General features: G+C 43.2%; 2 protein-coding genes across 5 annotated transcripts in view; one reads left to right on the top strand and one right to left on the bottom strand.

Annotated features, from left to right (window-relative positions):
• Positions 1 to 1860, bottom strand: part of OIP5 (Opa interacting protein 5) — a 14749-nt gene extending 12889 nt beyond the window's left edge. For all 3 annotated transcript variants that reach the window (XM_007111707.4, XM_028495458.2, XM_055088310.1), the window contains exons 1-2: positions 1395 to 1860; positions 1097 to 1163 (exon numbers count right to left, since the gene is read on the bottom strand). In XM_007111707.4, the coding sequence (XP_007111769.1) occupies positions 1097 to 1163; positions 1395 to 1716 (389 nt within the window). In that variant the 5' untranslated portion in view covers positions 1717 to 1860. The remainder of the gene's footprint in view (positions 1 to 1096; positions 1164 to 1394) is intronic.
• Positions 1861 to 1992: 132 nt separating this feature from the next.
• The window catches only part of NUSAP1 (nucleolar and spindle associated protein 1), a 33168-nt gene continuing 21371 nt past the window's right edge, over positions 1993 to 13789 (top strand). For both annotated transcript variants that reach the window (XM_007111706.4, XM_007111704.4), the window contains exons 1-3: positions 1993 to 2185; positions 8909 to 8977; positions 13345 to 13488. In XM_007111706.4, the coding sequence (XP_007111768.1) occupies positions 2093 to 2185; positions 8909 to 8977; positions 13345 to 13488 (306 nt within the window). In that variant the 5' untranslated portion in view covers positions 1993 to 2092. The remainder of the gene's footprint in view (positions 2186 to 8908; positions 8978 to 13344; positions 13489 to 13789) is intronic.

Below are 13789 nucleotides of genomic sequence, written 5' to 3'. Positions count from 1 at the left end.
GTGGGATCTTCCCGGACCGGGGCACGAACCCGTGTCCCCTGCGTTGTCAGGCGGACTGTCAACCACTGCGCCACCAGGGAAGCCCAGTACTTTTAAATTATTCAATGTTTTGGGTCAAGTTTTCAAAATCTGGTGTGTATTTTGCACTCACAGAACACTTCAATTCAGAATGGCCACCTTTTAAGTGCTCAATAGCCACCATGTGGCTAGTGGCTACGGTACTGGACAGCACAGGTCTAGCTAGATGTGCTTCCCTCTAAGAAGACAGAGAGCTTCTGCCTCTGGCCCCAAATGAACCACTTCCAAGCAGGCCATCACTCCTTCCCTCTGTTTCCTTTGGGTGGGAAGAGGACACTCCTGCAAGGATAGGGAGTGTCTTTCAGTTAGGAAAGAGGAGCTGCAGAACTCTTCCTGATTACTGAGTACAGCAACTAAGAATTCCTATACGAACTCTATTTAACCTTAAAATTGAACCAAACTGTGGTCAGAATGAATTGTCTTGCTGTTAAAACCAACACTGAAAATTGAGTAGCTTTGTACTACTGAATTCAACTGAGTACTTTGTTGTCACTTGTAAATCACACTACAGTCAAGATGCAAAGTTTACCAGGCAATATTCAAGTAACTTTCCACCTGTGTTTTTCCCCGGGTTACAGCAGAATTAGTCCTGCCATAACTTATTACAAATTCCAGGTTAAATGAAAACTTGTAATTCCTAGTTATGTCAAAGGATTGTAGTTTATGGTAAGTGATTCTCACTATACACTTAAAGGTAATTTTCTTCTTTTTCCCCTACTAGACATAACTTTCTTAAACTCACTTCACTTGCACAACCCACTAGGGAGATGTGGCCCTCAGAAAGACCTGAAAACCTACACGCAAATATCTTTTCCATTTCATTAATACATCAAGTTCGTACAAGACTCAGTCAAGTAAAGGGAGCATCCTTCCAATACACTGTATGAATGGAACAGACTTTTATTCTAGTGCAAGATAGGAATAAACTGTTTTCTCCTCGTACAAGTCGGTTCCACGCTCCTCAGTCTCATTAAGTCAGGGAATGACTAGAGATCTATCTGGAATTCTCAGTACGTACCTGCCTTTGAGCGAACCGTCAATGCCAACTAGCAAGGGAGCCTCCAAAACTACATTATTTGTGACTCCTAGGAAGACAAACACGGGTCAGAATGACTACCTGTGAGGCACTGAAAGGGAAAAACTCTCCCCTCCAGAAAGACTCATCATGGCCACAAAAATCATGAAAAGTGATTCGTCTCCGACCCCTGGCAAAGGAGTTAATTTCCTTCCAAATTTTCATCCCGCTTTCCTCCCAGCCGGCTCCCAGCCACCCAGTAAGAAAGCGGCAACGCTTCCCAGACGCCGTGCCCACTCACTGGAGAAGACCACGTTTCCAAGGGACCGCGACAGGTCCCAGGCGAGGTGCACAGAGTCAGCGAGCACGGCGTGGCACTGCGCACACTGGAACACAGCGCACCTCTCGGGCTGCAGCCACCATGGCAGCCGCGGGCCGGATGACGGCTCCTCCGGCCCCGGCCCGGCGGGGCCGAGTGGCGAAGACCCTTTCACCACCTGCGTGTCCCACTCCATGGAAGTCGTAAGAGAAGGTTCATCAATCGTCTTCTTAGCGCCTTCACAAAAGTCACCCCGCGACTGCTTTGCAAAGCGCGAGCGATGCCTCCGCGGCCGAGCCGCCATCTTCCTGCAGCTGGCGCCTGTTTCAAAGACGCACCATGCCCCGCCCCAAGCTCGGTTCCTGGGTCCTCATTGGACAACGTGAGCTGGGTGGGGCTCTGCCGTGCACTCGTTGCCTGGACACGCCGTTTGGCGCCTTCGTGTTGGTGAGGGATGGTGAAGAACGTGCGTCCGGTGGAGGGGAAGTCAGCCTTTCTATTGGCCAACACCAGGAGACCCCGCCTTTGAGGCATTTTTAACCAATGGAAGTGCAGCTTTCTCAATTTAAACTCTATAACATTCGGTTTGGTCAACGCTTAGAGTGGCGCCAGAGTTTTGAACGGGGCTTTTGGGAGTGGAGGACCGATTCTCTGCGTGGTCGCCTGGATTGCAGTTCGCCATGACCGTCCCCTCCCTAGAGGAGCTGGACTCCTTCAAGTACAGTGACCTGCAGAACTTGGCCAAGACTCTGGGCCTCCGGGCTAACCTGAGGGTACGGGGCAAGTGGCGGGTGGGGTAGGACGAACGGCCTCTACGAGAAGCGGTGGGAGGGGACCGAGCGGGAATAACGAAGGCTGAGGCTGCTGTCCCGGCCCTGGTGCGGTAGATTTGGTTCACAGAAGGGTCCCACTAACTCTGCAAAACCGAGAGGGAGCCATAGTTTTCACCTTATGTTGAGGCTGACTTTCCTGGGGACTCACAAAGACACCGACTCCAAAAGGGTTTGTTTGGTTTCGTTTTATTGGAAGTACTCTGTTATACTTACCAGGGCATCAGTTAGGAAACGCAGGACCAGAGAGCTAAAGGAATGCTGCATCTAAATGCCGATTAATTGTTAGGCAGTCGCGGAAATAATTGCCTTGGCTTTTGGAAAACTCCAAACAGCTAACATTTCTGTAAATTGTAACAGCGCCTCAAATCTGCTTAAATGGGGGATCTGGAAGAAAGGATGACTTTTAGGGGACCTCCCCCGTGGATAAGTTTTTACAACTCAGCCCTGATTTAGTCGGATCGTTCCTCTGTTGATCACTATTGTGGTAGTGTTTTATTCAAAACCGGTGAGGTCTTTGAGACTTCAAAACGTTTGGGGGAAAATGTGAGGGTTCAATTCGGGATTGGGTTTCTCTGTATTTTATTTTCCTACATCATATTAACGTATACCCTGGAGTTTTGTTCCGAAAGCTGTGGTATTTACACGGAGTGAATACCTAAATCAGTCCTCACAAATGTTTTTAAGTGGTTTAAACAAAATAATCAGGGCCCATGCACCTGTTGGGGCTGAATGATAAAGGGCTATCTTTGGAGATATTTCTGAGCTATAGTATTTAATGGCTCCTCAATACTTCATAAAAAAAATCTTAATTCCTTGGTTTAAATCTCTTAAATTTTTTTTTGCAATCTGGCTGGAATCTTTTATCCAAGGCAGCATCCAGACTGTACTGGTGCCTGAACACTTGGCACCTTTGTCCATCTTTCTGCCTTTGCTGATTTTAATCCTTTGGCCTCAAATCCCCTTTTCTCTCCCTCTTCTTTATCTGCATGAATAATTAATTTCCAGTTACTCGGCACAGTCCAACTGAAATGTCATCACTGACCTGGCACCTCGTCCCCTCCTCTTCATTCCCTTGGCCACAGGTCCACCACCCCAGTAATCCTAGGAACCCTCTGCGCCTTTAAGGCAGTATAATTTCAAGTACTTTTTCTGAGCACTTGCAGGCTTCCACCTGGCACTGTGGTTATTTGTGTAGATACGTTCTCTACTAAACGTTAAGTTCCTTGAACAGGGATGTCATCCATCCACCTTGGAAGTCTTTACAGCACTAAGTGCAGTACATTTTGTTTGGGAGGCATTGGATACTTATTCAGAACTACTATTTACAACCGCTTCTTGGCAGCACTGGAACAATGCACCAGAAGGTAGCTCCTTTGTGAAGAGTTACTATGGAGGTTTCCTACTTGAGTTCGGCGCTCTGTCTAACATTAAGGCCTCACAACCTTTTGGATCTCTGAAGAGCTGTTGCAACTTCGATCTTCTGCAAGTCCCACCTATCATTGTCTCTTGAGGAACCTGATCTGGGGTAGCCATTTAATCACCTGTTTTCATATAAGTGGTGTAGTACAGTACTTTGTGTCACTACAGACCTCATTGCTTGCCTAGCATACAGCATCTGGTACATAGTATGTGTCAACAAATATCTGTTAGAGGTGCTCTTTCCCAGACATTTGACTATACGAGGCATTCTAATAACCAACTACAAAAAGACACCTTTGAGATGATGGGAGAAAATTAAACTTGGACTAGGTATTAAATTATATTAAGGTATTGTTAATTTTGTTGCATATGATGGTGGTATTGTGGTTATGCTTCTTTTTTTTTTTTTTTTTTTAAAGTCCTTACCTCTTAGCCAAATATTTACAGGTAAAATGTTATGATGCCTGGGATCTGCTATAAAATACTCCAGGAAAAAGAGGGGGAACTAGATGAAGTAAGAACAGCACAATGTTGATAACTGTTGAAACTGGGTGATAGATACATGGGGGTTCATTGTACACATTTGAAATCTTCCATAATTAAAATGTTTTAAGTTACAGTTGGTACAGCTTAAGAGCTTGTTAGATCAGTTGCCTTTTTAAAATTCCAAGTGCATAGCAAAAAAATTAAATTGCTCTAAGAAATTATCAAGATTTGATTATTTAAAAAACTTAACAGAATAAGATTTAAGTAAATTTCACCAGTATGATAACATTCAAAATAAATTTAGAAGAGAAAATATTAACTTTCTTTTGAGACACTACTCTTTTTTAAAAAAAATTTTATTGAAGTATAGTTGATTTACAATGTTGTGTTAATTTCTGCTCTATAGCAAAGTGACTCAGTTATACATATATATTCTTTTCCACTATAGTTTATCACAGGATACTGAACATAGTCCCCTGTGCTATACAGTAGGACCTTGTTGTTTTTCCATTCTATATATAAGAGTGAGACACTACTCTTTATGGTAAGGCAAAATGAAGGAGTCAGTTACTAAGATTTATTGTACGGCCAGGGTCCTTTTCTCACTCTTGCAAGCTTCAATTATAAAACTACCACTATTTCCACCTTCTTGCAGCTCCCTTCCCTCACCTGGCAAAACTCCACACCTGATTAAACAAGCTATGTGCTTAATCCTTGCCTGTACTAACCAGCTGACCCTGGCTGGAGAAAATCCCCTAACTTTGTTGACTGAACTTAATTTAAATGTGACCATAAATTTAATTTATGATTTATTTGATTCTCCTACACTTCCTTGGTAGTCATTAATTTTCTCATTATTGAGGACAGTTATTTCATATCTTCTCACCTTAGACTGGCACCCTTCCATCACTTGATGACTTTGCCTCATGGGTCATGGAAATATAGATGCAATTAAGCTGAGAATTACCTCATCTTTCCATCACCAGACCCACCTGTCCCCGTATCCTCTGCCTTCCACCTGTTATATGTTATGGTAAAAGGCTGTGCCTAAGGGCAGCCTTGCTGTTTGTGCTGGAGATCCCATTCCCCCCTCTGGGGCTACACTCCTGCCGTTATTCCTCTCCGCTGCATCAGTTTCTCTCACTCTGCTGGCTTATTTCCATAATGCACCCAATCAAATCTTAATGTCATCCATCTTTTAAAAAAGAAACAAAACCCCTCTCCTGACCCACGTCTTTATCTACTGCCCAATTTCTCTGTTCTTTTCTACTGAAATTGATGTTTTTGAGGCCACCATGCCCTGCACCTTGCAAAGCTTGTGGTCCGTCTCTATCTTCACCTGCCCATCAGCAGCATTTGGCGTGATTGAACCCTCCCTTCTGCTCAGACCACTTCCTTTTCTAGACTTCTTTGATATTTGGTTTTCTCCTGCCTTGCTAGCACTTCTTTCCAGTCTCCTTTGCTAGTTCTTCCTCTGCTAAATCTCTAAATGTGGCGTATCCCAGGGTTCTCTCTTGGGCCTTCTTTTCTCTAATTGTGCTTCTCCCTTGGTGATCTTATTCATTCTCAGAACTTTAGATTCACCTGGAACTAATGACTCCCAAATCCATACCTTCAGTAAGACCTCTCATCTGCTGACTTGTGCATTTAAGTGCATCGTAAACAGCATGATCAGGTCAAAACAATGAAGATCTGTTCCCCGTGTCAGTAAATGATTGATTCCTCCCTTCACTGCTCACACCCATCCATCCTGGTGAGCTCTTCCTCCCAAGTATCAATACACCTGAAATCTGGCCTGTGTGCCGTCTCCAGTGCTGTAAACCTGGACCACGACACCCTCCTTTCTTGACCACTGCTTCAGGCTGTCTGCTGGTCTCCCTGCCTCTACTCTTGCCTTAAAATAGTATTCTCTTGGTAGTTGGGTGATAGTTGAAACTTAGAATATGTCATTTTTCTGCTCAGTTCTCGTCAAATGATTTTCCTCACACCTAAAATAAAATCCAAACTTCTCCAAATGTAATGTGAGAATCTTGGGTTGATCCTGATTTGGAGGGAAAAAAAATTTTTTTAAGCTAAAACTGGAGACAATTGAGGAAATTTGATTTTAGGCTATGTACCAGAGGATATTAGAAAATTATTACTTTTCCTAGGTAATACATTAGAGGTTATGTAGGAAAATATCCCCTTATTTTTAGGAGATGTGGCTGATGTATTTAGTGGTAAAGTATCATGATGTCTGGAACTTATTTTCAACCAGCTTGGCAAGAAATACATATGAATGAGAAAGAAAGCAAATATGAGACAATATTAAGGGTTGCTGAATCTACTTGAGGAGTATCAGAGTGTTTACTAGACTATTTTGACTTTTCTATAGACTCCACATTTTTATAATAAAATTTTAGTTAGAAGGAAGAAATCTACACTGCGTGCTGTAGCCTGTAACCCTCTTCTTGACCCAGGTCACCTCTTTGGTCTTCCTGCCCTCCACTCGCCCCAGTGTTCACTGTGCTCCCCACACTGGCTTCTCTCTGTCCTTCAAATTCACCAGCCCATCTCTGGGCTTCGTGTTCCCTCTGCTGGGAATGCTCTTCCCCTGCATCTTCACCTACTGCCCCTCCCTCGTTCACATCTCAGCTCAAAAGTCAGCAACTCTGAGAGGACTTTCCTGACCATCCTAACGCAGGTTTTCCTCCCCCGCCTCTACCCTGAGCCTGCAGTTTGGTTTTTGCTTCCTAGCACCTAATGTCATACCATTTATTTTTGCTTACCTGGTTAATAGGCTGTTTCCCCACTAGCCTACCTCTAGAGGTTCCTGGAGGGCAGAGACCTTGTCTGTTTGGCTCACCACTGTCTCTCCAGTGCCTGGAACAGCGTCCAGCACAATAAATGCTTGTTGAGGTAGTGCGTGAAAATGTGCTGATGCTAACATTGGCACCTCCAGCTCAGCTCCCCCGAACATCACCCCCCATCATTCCTCCTGCTGTATGCCCTCACCTGGCTCTGCCACAGGCCCTTCATTTCATCACTGTTGCATGTTTGAGGTTTTCATGGCATTTTAAGATGTTCTAAAAATCTGTACAACATAGAGCCTATGATTAACAATACTTTAAAATTTGCTAAGAGGTTAGCTCTTATGTTAAAGGCTCTTACCACCAAAAAAAATCCAAAGAGGGCAGTAGGAAACTTGGAGGTGATACATTTATGGCAGTGCTGATGGGTTCACAAGTGTATATTGATCTCCCAACATATCAATTTACATGTATTAAATATCGACAGCTGTTTATATGTCAGTCATACCTCTGTAAAGTGATTGAGGGAGAAAAAAAGTCAGAAGAACCAAGAATGACTAAATTCTGCCCTGCCAATCACTCACTTCCCAGAGAAGACCCGAAGAGAGGTTCAAGGAACAACAGCAAGTAGAAAATAGGTCTCTCCTTTATTACTACTAGCCGGTGTGGTGCCTGATATCTTGATGCACAGTGTTCTGGTAAAACTCACAGCCTGAGCACAGCATCTCCTGTTCCCTGAAGCCCAAACCAAATCGGGATCTCTGCCATTCTCACCTGAACACATGGCTGATGATAAATGGTAGGAGCAGAGAAGAGACGAGCCTGGTGGCTGAGCCCCTCTTGAGAAGAAACTCTCTGGCTCTCAGCTGCATGGCTGGTGGAAGAAGAGGGAATGAGAACCCAGCCATGTACTTGAGCTTTTAAAGCACAGGAAAACATAACCCATCACATTAGTATTCTTCTTTCAGGAAAGAACGGGAAGGGATGTTCTCCTGTGGTGGAAGGAGGAGCTAGGAGTTCCCTTCCCCCGGGGACCTGTAGCCATCTTCCTAAGGCGGTGCCTTTGGCCTTCCCCATCTTAGGACCCCCCACGCCTCCACACGTGCTTCTCCAGCCGCCCAAGCCGGAAACCTAAGCATGATAAATTTCCCTGTTCCACAACCCTCATATTCACACTGATTCTACTTCCTAGGAAAGTTTTTAATTCATCCGTGTGGCCTCAGTCCATTCTAGCTCAGGCCTAAGTCATCTCTGGCTTTCTACAACAGCCTCCTGGCCCTTGCCCTGTCTTCCATCTTGCCCTCACCAAATGCATTCTGCACGTTATACAGCCAGAGTAATCATCCCGAGTAATGCAAAACTGGTCACCCACTGCCCTGCTGCAAACTCTGCAGACTTCCTTTGCCCCGAGGGTAAAGTTCATACTCTTTAGAGGCTTAGTAGGCCTGGCAGGATCAGGCCCACTTTCCCAACATTCTCTCTCTCACCATCCCCTCCAACAGCTCCCTGCTTCAGCCCACACTGAACTTTAGTTCTTCAAACTCCACACATTCTTACCTTCCCATGCTATTTCTTTCCCCTTTCCCCTATGTCCCACTCTCTCCTATTTGTCCTTCAGCCTCAGCAACTAGTGACCTCACATCTTTGTCTTAGGACTGGCGTGTCCACTTACCTACTGAAGTCTACCCTAACGGTCCAGGCTTTGGTGGCCCAGCCCACCTGTGTTCTCACACAACACCTGAGCTTCCTCATGTGGGCATTTACCCCACTGCACTATAATTGCCACTTTCCTCTCTGGCTTCTGCCGTGAAATCTGTGCGGACAGGGACCCCTTCTATCTTGGTTACCCTACTCCCAGCCTGCCCGGATGACATTTGATGAGTACAAGAACAGGAGAAAATGTTCAACGAATCTTTTGTGCTTATTTGATTTTTGGCTCTACTGATAAGGTCTTTAAACTTTTCTGCAGGCAGACAAGTTGTTAAGAGCCTTAAAAGCCCACCTTAAAAATGAAGCAAGAAAAGAAAATGAGAATCAGGTAAGTAACATTTTCATCACCTATTAAATAGCAAAACAATCAGTTAATGAATGATAAACACAGTTGGTGATGACTTAAGACATGCTATTTGTTACCAAAGAGATTGTCATTGGTAATTGTAAATCCTTTCATAATTCTTATAAATGACAAAGCTGCCTCTGTAATCTATTGAATAAGATGTTCTCATACAAAGGCAAAGATTAATTACTAGTTGCCACATGTATGCCAAATGGTGTGAGTAGGGAGGGAACTGGATTTGAGGTCAGAAAAACCCAGTTAAGTAGCAGCTCTGTCTTTTTTGTATGTGTGACCTTGGAAAACTCAAATCATTGATTCTTAGTTTCCTGGTCTTTGAAATGGTAATAACATCTTTTCTGCTGAATTGAGGGTTGTGAGAATCACATGAAGTAGGGACTGTGGAAGTGACTTGTGGGAAACTAAACCACTGCTGATAGGAGGGAGCAGTTGTCATGGCTGCTTCAGACCCACCCCAAAGAGTTCTGACAAGGCTCAACACCTAAATGATCAATGAATGCTTCATTCTTAACTTCAAATACAGGAAAATGTTGAAAGGCCTTAAGGAACTGGGCTTTGGAGGGCATCCATTATATATCTTGAAATGAAGGTAAATATAAACATGAACTGAGCATCTGAATTCCTTCTCTCTGTCTTTATAGACTCCGTAATTTTCTGTATTCTAGGTTATAAACATTTAAAAACTTTCAATATTCGAAATTCTTTCTGATTCCAGGTTTAATTAACATAAAATAGACAACAAAATTGATTTTGGATTCCTTTTAAGTTTCTATATCAACTAAATCAATATAGATATTTTAATTAAAATTTTTTTCATGGTTAAGGATACATGATCGTAGTGCCATCTGAAATCAGGATTTTACTTTGCGTGGTAATTGATGGGCTAAATTTAAAATGATCTATCATGTTTCAAATTCAGCATCTCAAGAGCCATTCCATTTTGAAAAACTTTCGCAAGAGCAGGATAATCAAAATTTGGTCAGCTATAGAATTCCTAAGTGGTGAATCTGTCAATAGTGAGCTTAGGTTGGTGGAAAGAACTGACATAGACAAAGAGTTTGTTTATCTAAAGCTTTAGGAGTCAGCACAGTCCAAATACATGGCAAAGAGATCAGTAATATTACCAAGGACAGACAGATGGGTAAGCTTCCAGACCTCCAAATCGTCACCTAGGGAAGTGCACAGGTGTGGGTCACATCTAAGTGAGCATGACCTTCTGGATGCCTTGTTTTCCCTCTGTAGATTAGCCTTAACTATATGAGTTGGAGCAGCTCTGTATGTAGGTTAGTCTGACTGTGCTGGGGACTCTCAGAACCAGCTGTGCCACTTCAGTCTTGGGCTTATACAAGTCTTTACAGGTACATCATGGTGCGTTCAGGAATGAACATATCCTACCTGATCACTGCTGGCCTCCCAGACTAACATACCCTGGTTAAGGTGTGTGGGGTTAAAACAAGACATCTCTGGGAGTCGTGTTAATAGGTTTCTAAACCAGTTATAGGACCTCTTCTGTACTGTGTTAATGGAGGTAAGGGGGCAATAAGTACTTTTAAAGTGTGTCTATACTCCAGCAATATGTGTAACCTGAGGGTTACACTTCTGTAGTGAGAACAGTTTCTTTTTCCTCTCTTCTTCTTCATGACTATCCAGGGAGTTGGAAAGTAGGATTCAGATAGCGTCTTTCTACTCTCACGTAAATATCCCTGCTCCTTTGAGTTCAGGCTCACCAGTTCTCATCTCTCATCTGTTGACTTCCTTGTTGCTTTCCAGTGTTCACTGTCTCATTGCCTGGCTCATCATCTCCTGTCCTGACCTTACTTTGGGTGAATTCAGAAGTCCACCTGGATGTCCCTTACTACCCTTGCCTCCCTGTTCCTTAAGTCCTGTGACTTTCTTTTTCACTCTTCATTAGCCATCCCCTTCTTTGGGTATACCTTGGATCTTAGATCACTTAGAACTATTATTCTTCTGTAATATTTCACCTCTGTCTAAAAACCTTCCATTTTCTAATCCTCCTTATTCTTTTACAACCAAAACATTTATTTTATATTGTGGTTCTCAACCCAGGATGTGTGGGAGAATCATTTGTGGAGCTTTTTAAAAACACTGGTATTTAGGCCTCACCAAATCCCAGGCAACTAAATTAACTCTCAGAGGGTGGGGTCCAGTCACCATACTGAAATGGACTGAAAAGTCAGGATGCAAAGCCCTCTTAACCCCTACTTCCATGTGCAGAGTACCAGGTGTCTACTACTGTCTAAAATGCTGGAAGGTTTCTCTGTAAGGAAGAAGATGACCCTAAAGGAAACATGATACAAAAAACAAATGAAAGCTTTGAAAAATGTCTTACAGTAACCTATTGAATTATCAACTCTTGGAATCAAGCTACACAGACGATTCAATTAAGGTTACATAACGAGCTATAAATGTTAACAACTTAAAGAATAGATGACAGCGGGCTTCCCTGGTGGCGCAGTGGTTGAGAGTCCGCCTGCCGATGCAGGGGACACGGGTTCATGCCCCGGTCCAGGAAGATCCCACATGCCGCGGAGCGGCTGGGCCCGTGAGCCATGGCCGCTGAGCCTGCGCGTCGGGAGCCTGTGGTCCGCAACGGGAGAGGCCACAACAGTGAGAGGCCCACGTACCGCAGGAAAAAAAAAAAAAAAGAATAGATGACAGAAGTTGAGATAAGGACAGGAGGTGAAGGAAAGTATAAGGATGCTAATATCTGCAGTTTACAGGATATGTGTCTGCAGTCATGGAACAAGAAATAAATGTTTAAGTATGTTTAAAGCTGCAAAGGTAATAGAGTGAGCAAGTGGTATAAGTCTATTAGGAAGAAGATGGGAAGATGAGAGTGGTACAAATAAGTAAATCTTAGTACATGAGGCACTGAAAATAGTTATTGAAAATACAAATGGGGCTTCCCTGGTGGCGCAGTGGTTGAGAGTCCGCCTGCCGATGCAGGGGACACAGGTTCGTGCCCCGGTCCGGGAAGATCCCACATGCCGCAGAGCGGCTGGGCGCCTGAGCCATGGCCGCTGAGCCTGCGCGTCCGGAGCCTGTGCTCCGCAACGGGACAGGCCACAACAGTGAGAGGCCCGCGTACCGCAAAAAAAAAAAAGGAAAATACAAACGAATATCCCATCAGCAAATCATTAGTGATGTGTAAGTAACCACTTAACATCAAACCCTAGAAATAGGAAGGGTAGGGCAGAGAATGACTTACTTTTCATTATACTCTCTTTAGTATTTTATTATTTTAACCATATGTATGTATTAGTTTATTTCAAAAAAATTAGAATTTACGTTTAAAAAGCTACAAAAACACCAAAAACAAATCAAGCCTCTCCTTTATCGTCTCTAGGTCGGATAACATGCTTAATGCCTTCCTCACACTCGATGAGGATGTAATTCACCTGTTTTTCCCTAGTGCTTTTATAGTTTCATATTTTACATTTAAATCTTTAATCCATCCAGATTTCATTTTGGTGTGAGAAAATATCAAGTTTCATTGCCCACCCCCTCACCAAAAACATAGTCAATGTTTTCTCCGCATCATGTGTTGAATAATGAATCCAACCATCCCCCACTAATGTGAAGTGCAACCATTGTCGTACGATGATTTCTTCTAGAAGCAGTTCTGTTCAGGACATTCTGGTACCTGTGCCATGCTGTTTTGATGACATAGCTCTTTACTTCTAGTTTATGGTAGTGCACATGCCCTTCTTCCCTTACTCCCTTATGTTGACCTTTAACAAGTTACTTTGGGCTCTCTAAGCCTCAGTTTCCCTACCTATGAACTGCAGATAATGTTAATACTTGTCTCATAGGCTTTGAGGAATAAATGAGGTAATCCATGTGAATACTTAGCCCAGTGCAGTTATGATATCAGCTGTAATTGTTATTAGTTATAGCATACTGCTTAGCATATAGTGTATATTCAGTAAATTAACATACTTTTAATAATTTGTGGGAATTCCCTGGCACTTTCACTGCCATGGGCCTGGGTTCAATACCTGTTCAGGGAACTAAGATCCCACAATCCATGTGGTGTGGCCAAAAAATAATAATAATTGGCTTATTTACGCACACTAAGGTACCTTTGAATGCTTTGCAAGCCTAGTTTTTTAGCTTGGGTTGTTAAGTGTGATTGTTTCTTTCTGAATACTCTATCATTCTTGTCCTTGCCTATAATTTAGTGCTGGAGAGTTTTAAAATTATCTCTTGCATATGTAATACATGTTTTTTATTCAGTTTAAATTCTGATTCTTGCTGAGCATTGTAACTCTATACATTGGACATGGCAGATTAATGTCTCTCTTTTTCAGGATGAAATTCAAACGTCTGCATCTTCTTGTGATGAGATTGAGGTCCAGCTCAGCAGCCAGGAACAAGCTGAGAGGGAGCCAGTTGGCCATGTCACCAAAACAAGGAGAAGGCGCCGGACTGTCCACAGGAGCCCTGACTCCCAGGTGAATAGAAATGTGCAAACTAAAAATAAGCTACCACCTGTGCCCAAACTGGTATATTATTAGGGAGCCTTCTCTTAATTCCCTTATGATATTGGGTGGTGGCAAACACTGCTGTGAGCTTCATGAAAGCACAAACCCAAGTCTGGCCTTCTCACACCCCGGGCACTGGCACTCAGGAAGCACTTAGTAAGTATTAAGCACAAATTAAATGTTTGTTGAATAATATGAACATTCATTGAGTGTTTACTTAAGTGAGGTGTAGTAAGTAAGAAGGAAAGAGATACCAACATCAAATTTTTTT

The sequence above is a fragment of the Physeter macrocephalus genome, chromosome 11, assembly GCF_002837175.3.
Source record: "Physeter macrocephalus isolate SW-GA chromosome 11, ASM283717v5, whole genome shotgun sequence".
Lineage (NCBI taxonomy): Eukaryota > Metazoa > Chordata > Mammalia > Artiodactyla > Physeteridae > Physeter > Physeter macrocephalus.
This window is presented reverse-complemented; position numbering and strand designations above follow the sequence as displayed.